At 39.1% G+C, this 10153-nt stretch overlaps 2 protein-coding genes across 2 annotated transcripts; both read left to right on the top strand.

Moving 5' to 3' along the window:
- Window positions 1-1295: 1295 nt before the first annotated feature.
- LOC149831699 (E3 ubiquitin ligase PQT3-like) lies at window positions 1296-6590 on the top strand. Its single transcript, XM_090014072.1, has 8 exons — window positions 1296-2544; window positions 3621-3720; window positions 3975-4059; window positions 4258-4418; window positions 4565-4641; window positions 5516-5581; window positions 5711-5867; window positions 5954-6590. Exons 1-8 carry the CDS (start codon window positions 2379-2381, stop codon window positions 6204-6206), a joined length of 1065 nt encoding a protein of 354 aa, XP_089870198.1. The 5' UTR covers window positions 1296-2378; the 3' UTR covers window positions 6207-6590.
- On the top strand, window positions 6479-9713 carry LOC149831698 (uncharacterized). The gene is made up of 6 exons (XM_090014073.1): window positions 6479-6653; window positions 6849-7130; window positions 7527-7568; window positions 7680-7928; window positions 8034-8159; window positions 8933-9713. Exons 2-5 carry the CDS (start codon window positions 6851-6853, stop codon window positions 8087-8089), a joined length of 627 nt encoding a protein of 208 aa, XP_089870199.1. The 5' UTR covers window positions 6479-6653; window positions 6849-6850; the 3' UTR covers window positions 8090-8159; window positions 8933-9713.
- The last annotated feature ends 440 nt before the right edge of the window (window positions 9714-10153 follow it).

The raw sequence follows: 10153 nt of genomic DNA, 5'->3' as shown, positions 1-10153 counted from the left end.
TGGTGGGTTGACATACCCCTAACAAGAACACGACCCGTTTAATAAACGGGTTAGGCGAGTCAACCCGTTTATGACACAAACCCGTTTAAGCCAAACTCTGACCCGACTAAGAAGCGGGTTGGCGGGTCGGGTCAGATTTTGCCACCCCTAGCCGGATGGGGCCTAGGCTGCTAGGTAGGCTATCTAGGTTCAAATTCCATGGGCAACACTCTTTGCTAGGGCTAAACAACGAACCAAGCTAGCTCAAACTTATTTAAACCTGACTCAAACTCGTGCGAGTTTAAACGAGCCGAGCTTGATCAGGTATTTAAGCTTGACTAAGCTCAATTAGCCCAATTAGGTTAGTCTAAATGCTTCTTTTAGCTAAGTGGGTAATGTGTATACTGTATATGCGTGAGCTCTTGGGTTCAAATCTCATCCTCTATGCAACTAAACTTTTTTAAATGTAAGTTAATGCAGCTTGAGCTCAAGCCAAGTTTGTACAACTTTTCAAACTTGGCTCAATTTGAGCCGAGCTTTTTGAGCATGAGCTCGGCTTGAGCCCGACTCATGTGCACCTCTATCGCTTGCACAAGCCGAAGCGTGGCAACTCTCCGGTGACAAGGGGTAAGCGGCGTAAGTACGGCAAGTAGAACCAACACAGGCCTCTGATCCTGGGTGATTAAACGCTTCAAAATTAAGTTGTTATTTCAAAAAGCAAATTAAAAATATCATTTTGGTTTTGACCCTTACCAAACCCTATAGATTCAGAGCTTGGAGATAAAAGAGGGAGGTCTAATTAGAAAGCAGGATGGATACAAAGGGTCCCATTATTTAGCCGGGTAATGTTTGTGACATTTCATATTGTGCCCGGTTCCAACCTAAGTTCTGATTATGACCTGTGATTTTTCAATATAAAAAATATTATTTTACTTGGTGCGTAATGGGCCTGGTTCATATAATTTTATAAAATACATGTATGTTTATCTAATGGAGCAACTGATCAGAATCGGGTCTGGACCCGCTACCCGCATCTCAAACTCAGATCCGGGTTGAGACTCACCTGGGTCCGAGCCAGATCCGACCCGTTTACACCCGACTGGTGTTTGAAAACCTGCAAAACAATGTAGGCGTTTCTATGTAATAACAGAAATGTTAGGCGGCATCTTGTAAATACTTGATAAGTTTGGCGGGCTTCTCGAAGACTCTTGCCGCGGGTTAAAGAAACCACCCGCGCACTATAAATAACCGACGCCGTCGTATTCGCCCCCCGACTTTTCATCGGAAAAGAAGAGAAAACCCCTCGCTCTTCGTCTCCTCTCCTCTCCTCTCCTCTCCTGCTCTCACCAAGAAACTCCATCTCCCTAAAACCCTAATTTACCATTCTCCTATCGTCCGATCTCTATTGCCGCTAGCCCTCTTTCTCTTGGTGGCCTGTCTCCCTTTCTCTTTGAAACCCTAATTTTTGTCTTTAAACGCTTCTTCTCTGGTACGACCCTGTGGAACCCTAGTTTTCTTTTCTTTTTTTCCCCTGTGATTGAACGACTTGATTTGGTGCGTTTTTTATTTTTCCCGTGATTGATCGGATTGATTTGGTGTTATTTCCAGGTTTGATCGATATCCTGTGCGATTGAAATACCTGATTATCGTTTGCTTGGATTTTGTGCCTTTTTCCGCGGTGGAAGCCTTGATTTTCATTATCGATATTGTTGTGGAACGTCTGCTTCCTTGGAACGTGGCCTGCCGTTCAAGGAGCAGCGGTTTTTGCATCTTGATCGGGGATCCTAATGGGGTCTGCGGCGATCAGGTGGCCATCTTTGTCCTTGGATTTTGAAACCCTGTTTTGCGATTTGGAGATCGTTGCCTCCTGTTTTGCTCGTGCTGATCCGGTTTGGTGATTCAACAAGACGCTCTTTTGACTTGTTGCACTGAGAATCGGTTTGAAGAGGTTTCTTCTTCAAAATTGGTAGTCTGTTTCTGGGTCGGGTTTCTGTAGACGTACTTTTCCTCAAAGGAATCCTTGGCACATGCTGCGGAGGGGCTCTCAGCACGAAGTTTGATAATCTCTGATCGGACATGCATGCTTTGATGCGTCCGTATTGAGATAAATTTCCTGAAGGATGGGCACAGGAGTCAACTTTTGGTCTGTTTAGAAGATTTTGAAGGCATACGAGTGGAAATTCTCATCTATTTGTTGTTCATCGGGTTGGGGAAAAGGCTCTGAGAAGTTGTATCGACAATTCTTTTTTAGCTTAATATCAGGCTATTTTTCCCCTTTTCACTTTCTGCCCTTTTCGGGGTAATTGTTTATAATAGTAATTCTTGTTATTTCTTGTTTGAGAAAGAAAAAAGAAAAAGAAAGAAAGAGAATAAATTATTGAAAAGAAAGGAAGAAGATAATGGCTATATATTTTAAATTTAAGAGTGCGAAAGACTACGACTCTATACCCATCGACAGCCATTTCATATCTGTTTGGAATTTGAAAGAAAAGATATTTGAATCCAAGCATCTGGGCCGGGTTACGGATTTTGACCTCGTAGTGTCAAATCCCAGCAGTGGCGAAGGTTTGTTTCTTTGCTTTTGCAATTTAAATTCGCCTTGAATTCCTGTTCGTTATGTAATACCGCAATGGTTGGGCGTTGATCATTATATGGTTATACGTGTGAATGCGATCGTTGCGAAGGGAACGGTTTTTGTTTTTCTTTCAATCACCTGTCACAGTTTGGTCTTCCTGTAGAGATGTTGGAAGAGTAATTGAACTGGGGCCTCTTTATTTCGTTGTTTGGGGTACTTGTTTCATCCTTAAAGTTGGGGTCTTTTGTAAATCTTGTGAAACCACCAGTGGTTGGATAAATTGAATGGTTTTGTGGTTCTTGAGACTATGAGGGGGGCTTGTGCAATGTGTGGAAGGAGAAGGGAAGTGTTCTGAGTTTTGAGTCACTTTAGAACTTATTGCCCAGCGTGATGCCTAATTTTGGCTTAGGCATGGGTAGATGTTTGGTTCCTGGATGAGTGCAAGTCGATATCGACATGGTTGGTTTGCACTCAGTACTGAATCAATCTATCTGAGTTCCGTTTCCATCGACTGTTAGGAAAATCGTTATTATACCTGACTCTGCAGATATAGTCAGGGTTCTAGGTTGAATCCCACGTTTAAATTTTTAGTTTGTCAGAAACATGTTATTTATTTTCTTTAGACGGTCAATTTTTTATGGGAATCACAATTCCTTCTAAGTTCTCCAATTTGGCACCCTTCAATATTAAACCAATCTTTCATTTTACAAAATTCTTATTTAAGTATAGACACCTTGGTTTTTAAATAACACCTAGTTCTCCATCCGTTCCATCACCAAGATTCCTCCATTTTTTGTAATATTTTTTAAAAATATAGTCCTTGTGAGTTCCAACTCAACAGCAAGAATCCAAGCATAGTTACTGTCAATAAGTTGAAGGGTGAAAATAAGTTTTGGCATTTATTATAGGCAAATGAAAATTTTAAGTCAAAATTTGCCTATTTTGCTAAATATCCACGAGCAATATGATCCGTCTGTGTTGATGAAGGTTTGAAATCTATTCTGGATACATGTGTAGAACTATTCTTTGCCGATTTTGTAAACTTTTGTTGCTTGATCAATTTCAGAGTATCTTGATGAAGCATTGCTGCTGCCAAAAAACGCATCTGTTCTGGTGCGCCGAGTTCCTGGAGTACCTCGCATGCGAATTATTAGTGAAAGAGCAGAGTACTACTACTGTCTCATGTCTAATTTTTATGTTTTTCTTTCGTCTTTTTCAGAATTTGTTTTCATGAAAAGAGGTGCTGATTCTGCCCTTTTCTACAAATTTGATTACCTGTTTTTCTTAGGACTGGATCGGGAACTCCTAAGTTCCAATGTTGTTGCAATATTTGTTAAAGTTTCAAACTATTTTAATTTTTGTTCCCGTTGTTTCCCGAGATATGGAATCCTGATGTCGGTGTTCTTTTTTATATGTGCAGGTCAAAGGAGACAGCGAACAATACAGATACAGCTCTACAACCCAAGATTAGTTTTCATCTTTCTGGCCCTTCTCAGTCTGATTTTGTAAGTTTAGGCTTCTTGAATCATATATATTTGTTATGGCTGAAACCCTGCCTTAGATGCTGTTTTCAGTTTGATAAATGATTTGCTCTCACTTTTCACTGCTACTAAATTAGTGCTGTGCATTGTGCATTGTGCAGGGTTAGTCAGTTTGTTATAGTTGCTTAAGTTATTGATAATGTATTTTGATGAATTTTTAAGCATGAAGAATCAGAGTGCGATGAATTTGGAGATGACTTATATGCTGTCCTACGTGTTCCTCAAGTTCAGCCCAGTCAAATGCTGGAGCCTATCCCTAGTAGGATTGAGAAAGATGACAAGATCAAGGCTCTTATAGATATGACCAACTTAGATTGGCAGCGGTAATTTGTTTGTTTATGGATTCTATCTCTTTCTTGTGCTTCTTTGCTACATGGAAATTCTTAGAGCATATCTTTATTTTCTTATTCAAGTTTTGTCATGTTTTCATCTGTGCAGTCCTTTTTTTCTTTTTCTCTTTTTTTGGCAGGCAACTGCAGGAGGCATCCAGTTCAGGAAGAGGTCTCAGGCGGGGCATTGGTGGTAGAATGACTCCTGGCCGATTTGGTAAATATTTCTTTTGCTTTTTACTCCAAGAATGTTATGTTCTTGTCCTTTGTCATAGTGATTGGCCTGTGCATTGGAATTCGGCAGAGATTTATCTGGTCATTTATTAGTCATTGACATGATGATCATGAATCATGATCATGCTAACTTCAAACTTCTTTTGAACTCGGTATATCTTCAACTGCCACTCCATGCCTTCTGCCTAGAGCGTTAGGCTCTCGGGTATCAAAAATCTTTCTCCTGCTGCTGTTTTTTTTTTGTCTTTTCATTTTTTTCCTGGTTTCCTTATTTTGATACTCTTTCAACTTCTGAGTGATTTTTTCATTCCAAATGTTGATACTCTCTCAAATATGCCTGGTTGTTTTCTACTGTGTAACTATTTTACTTGTCATGTTGTGTGGGAAATGTGATTCATAAAAATCGCTTATCTAGTTAATTTTTTTTTGAATGCATCACATAAATTTGCACAGTTTTACTAATTGATCCTGATTAAGCTACTTTATGACCCCTCATTTTCCTTTCCTTTTGCTCTGAAAATCTGGTGAAAAGACATTCAATGATGTTGACTTAATGATGCAGCGCATATTCAGCCAGCCTGCCTATTTTGTTGTCACAAAATCTTTTGGCTATGCCTGGATGAATTTCGTCCTCCATATTTCTTGTTTAGCCTTTTTTCTGGCTCTTGCTGCAAATGATAGTTTCTTTTATGTATGTTAAGAAAGATTTCTACACTTATATAGGCTAAGAAAGATTTCTACTTGTTCTTTTTCCCATAAATCTTTTATGTTTGTGTGGCAACTAGTATTTTAATTTAATTGTCTTATTTGTTGTTGTTGTATGCTTTAATCTAAAATCCATATCCTTTTAATTGAAGGTCGAGGTGCGATGGAATCAAAAACACCTCCATCAGGATATGTATGTCACAGGTGCAAAGTTCCTGGTAATGTTCATTAGTGATTTTCGTTCTGGTTGTGTTTTTTCTTTTTCTAAGAGCTTGAATCCTCTCAATCTTCACAAGAGAGGGGAAAAAGTCTACTTTATTTAACCATGTTCTTTGAATATCCTGTAGGACATTTTATTCAACATTGCCCCACAAATGGTGATCCAAGTTATGGCATTAAGAGGTTTAAGCCACCAACTGGTATCCCCAAGTCAATGCTGATGGCAACCCCAGATGGTTCTTACACTTTGCCAAATGGTGTTGTAGCTGTCCTCAAGCCAAATGAGTAAGCATATCCTGATCAAATTATAGTTTGTCATTTCTATGGGGGTGGTTGTTTACTGCTTTTGTGAATTGTATTCCTTGATCCAGCACTGTCTTTGAAAAAGAAATTGAGTGCTTGCCTTCTGCACGTTCTGTTGGTGAGCTTCCTGCTGAATTGCGGTGTCCCTTGTGCAAAGAAGTTCTGAAAGATGCTGTTTTCACTAGCAAGTGCTGCTATGAGAGTTTCTGTGACAAATTTACTCTTTCCCGCATTCTTTGGTTCATTTGTTCTGCCTTATTGTACGCAATTCCAATGCCATCTCTAACATGTACTTTTGTTGGGCTTTCTAAGATATGGTAACTGTTAACTGTATCTCTTTATTGTCTTCTATTGCTATTAATGATTATCCTTGGAAAAATGTGCTAGCAGAATTTTTGTGGAGAGGTTTATATCTGTTCACAGTTTTTTTGTCTATATCACTTTCTGCATGGGTTTACATTATGGGTACAATGTAGTAGATATGATCATATAATATACTTGCATGAGGGTTTGCTAGTTTTTGTATGGGTTTGTCTGTTTTATTTGATCTGCTTCATGGTTGCTGAGTCCTAGCTGAATAATTTGATGCATCTGTTTCAGGTATCAGAAATTATATAATCTCTCAATCAAAATGTGTTTGTGGAGCAACCAATGTACTTGCAGATGATCTACTACCTAATAAAAGGCTTAGGGAAACGATCAATCACATCTTAGAGATAAAAACAACTGACAGTGCAGGAAGTGCTGGAAACCTCTTACAAGTTGAAGGTCTGTAAACTATTATTCATGGTTTTGTTTGTTGTTGTCAGTGGAAGTATGGTGTGCAGTTTTTTGTATTTATTTCTTCTGCTTATGCAGAACCAACTATTAATCAAAACCATTGTATCTTATCTTCTGGGATGTTGCACTTCCTTTCCTTCAAACTACGTAACAAGTTTAACAAAGTTTATTTGTGTTTTACAGATATGGAATCTGCTCAAAGCTCGCATCTGAATGCACCATCTTCTACTCTTTCTGTTGCTGAGGAGGAAGAGAAACAGATATCCTGTAAAAAAACTGTTCAAGTTTTGAAAGAGACTGTGGTTGAAACAACAGGGGCTGGTAGTGTTCCTCAAGAGTCCGTTGAGAAAAGTAAATCTGCAAATAATGCTCACGAATCTCTGAGTAAGAAGGGTCCTGTTTCTCAGGAGAGTGCTCCAAAGCAAGAAGAGGAAGTCGTACAGAATCCCCCTCTTGATGATTCAGGTGAATACATTATAAATCTTGATGGATGTTGTTGCTGTATAAAATATATGCTCTCATACTATCGCCTAAAGAAACAAGCAGAGAGCTTATCTTTTTGTTCTTCATCTAATTTTGCTGCTTTGTAATGACATTTAATTGTCCATCCTTGGACCCAAGGTAGCTCTAGTGTGAGATTCACATTATCTGCTGATCCTATTCTTTTTAATTTCATCTTGCTTGTGTAAAACTCTGATTAATTTGTGTGTTTGAACCTCAATTCCCTTTGGGTTTTGTGCCTTACACATCTGTTGTGTTGGTATAACTAAAATTTAGTTATGCTTTTAGATCATAGTCTGTTCAGATGTGTGCTTTTGAATTTATGTCTGTTTAGTAACTCTTAGATTCCAAATGTTACAGGAAACAAGAAGAAGAAAAAGAGACTCAGAACACCTTCTAATTGTAAGTTGCTAGTCCATACCCTTCTATTTCTATAGGCCAGTGTGGAAATCTAATTAACCAAAAATTGCTGTATGGCTTGAATTATAATTCTATCTTCTTTTCTTGTTGCAGCTATGGGCATGCAATGGGGAATTTCTCAAGATTTTGGTGCTGAACTCTCTGTAATGCCTGTTGGTCCTTCTGCCCACAATGCATATTGGCCTGGGATGCAGTTTGGTTTCGATGGATCTATGCTGCCTTATCGAGCTTTTTTTCCGTATTCGGGTTATGCTCCATTCCCTTGTGATGCTTCTTTTGGAATGTTACTGCAAGATCCTCTTGCTGCTACTGGGTATACGTTCCCGTTGTTCCTCCCCAGAGGTATTACATATTCTTGGATGCTTAACAAGACTGTTCTTTTGTTGCAATGGTTAATCTACCATTTGTCTGGTTCAATAATTGAGCTCTACTTGTAATTTACAAAAGTTACAGGGAGTTTCCAGTGTATGGGGTTGGTGCAAACCCCACACCACTGTTTATGACTAGAGAAGAGTTTGAATCTCGTAAAGCTGATTTAAGGCAACAACGGGAATCCAAACAGCAAGCTGGGAGGTAATTCGAAAAATTAATTTTCTCTTCTTGCTATTCATATGACTTTACAGTTACACATATCAGTATTACAGTGTTGAGACTTGCTAACTAATAAAATAATTTCATTCAATATATCTTGGACACTTTTTCTGGTCGTGGGTTTTCAGTGATCTTAACTTTTGACAGAAGATTATTAGGTAGATTTTTAATCAGTATATGAAGTTCAGTATTTATTGGCTGAGGCCATACATAGTTGATTAGCTGCATTTCTGGCCATCTGCATCATTATTCTGGTGTCATTTTAGAACTTAATTGTTAGTGTGCAGAAAAGTTGGACCTGGCTATTTTTGGAGATTGTAGGCCTATTTGGTAGCAAGGTTATTGCTGTGTTTGCATGATCATGCTAAAAAATATGCTTAGAAAAGTTGTGGGCCTTTTCACATGGCTTATGGTATTGCATGAGCACAAGATTCTTGAGTTTCTAGTCTGGTCAATGAGTAACCCTGGGATGTGAGTTTGTTGTCAACTTGGATAAGTGTTCTTCGAGAGTAGTGTGTGTGTTGATGTTCTCTGTCTGAATTAATACACGATGAGATTTGATGCCCTTAATTTGTCCTGTTTGTTGCCAGTTGACAACTGAAAACTAATGGAAAATAGCATGGTAGCTTCAAACTCTCTCTCTCTCTCTCTCTCTCTCTCTCTCTCTCTCTCGCGCGCGCGCGCGTGCCTGTAGTATGCAACTATTCCTTCACATGGTTTTTCAATTGAATAATCATATGCTCTTTGTCATGCAGGGAAGGTTCCAAGGACAGAGATCACAGCTACAGAGGAGTAATTACCAGTGTTGATACTCATCCATCGTTGAAAAAGAAACCTGTATGTATCTTCATTCTATATTTGTTAGAATTTCAATGGATGTTGCCCTATCGTCTCTGCGCTGGGTTGAATTACCAATCTACCATTAAATAAAGAGGCCCTCGAATGTGAGGGTTGTTTTCTCATGATTTGTTATTTCCCTGTGTATGTGTATGTGTATGTGTATGTGTATGTGTATGTGTATGTGTAGTGTTTGTGCATGCGCCCATGCCTGGTTGTGATACCATGTTGAAAATTCAATTTTGCATGCCTGATGTGCATATAAGGCTAGTGTGTGCATATAACTGGGCTGCTTGTTGCTATGTTGAGTTGATATAAAGCTCATGGTTCAGGATATATAATTAAACAGCAAGCTTCATGGTTCAGTTACGGGGTTGCCTATCATTTAGCATGACCCAAAGTCTCTGTAGCATTCTAGCAACTAATGTTCACCAAGTGTTATGCTTATCTTTTACTCCACTATGGTGATCTGCCAAATCACTGATCATGGGTGACTTGGGATCATCACTGTTCATGCTTCCGTTGCCTTTGTGGGTCTTGTGCAGTGGCTCACGTTGCAGCTGTTGATCACTATGATGGGCGGTGATGATGCTGGATCACCCATGATTGGCAAGATATAACGTAGATCTCCGGTCCAGGCTGATGTTTTGGGTGCCCATGCTGCTTCTAATTTCTATTCCATGAGTGAAGCTCCCAAAAACATCAGAGAAAAGTTCAGTGGGGTCATAGAATGGAGGGTTTGGGATTCATGAATTCTTGAATCTACACTAAAAGTCAATCTCAAATCTTGTGGAAATGAAGATCTGAGAATTAGCGCTTGAACCACTTAGATTTGGCATTGGCTCGGGTCTGAGATCTCTAAGATCCAAACACACTCAACGTGTTAAGTAATCTTGGGGATTTTGACTGGATTGATGAAAGGCTCACGGGCTGAACAAGCGAAGCTTGAAGTGTCGAGGTTTTGCTCATTCTTGTGGTAAGTGACCTGAGTTCAGGCTAAACAAGTTGAGCTCACTTGTTTACAGAAAGGATGGAAAAGCAATAAGATTTTATCTCTAAATATATTGCTCGCAAATGAAATACTTAAATCATTTGTTCTATACTATGTTGTATGAGGTAAATCGTATCTAAGGTATATT

Source organism: Nuphar pumila, chromosome 7 (genome assembly GCF_984573655.1).
Source record: "Nuphar pumila chromosome 7, dmNupPumi1.hap1.1, whole genome shotgun sequence".
NCBI lineage: Eukaryota > Viridiplantae > Streptophyta > Magnoliopsida > Nymphaeales > Nymphaeaceae > Nuphar > Nuphar pumila.
Note: the sequence above shows the minus strand (reverse complement) of the source record. Positions and strands in the feature narration are given on the sequence as shown.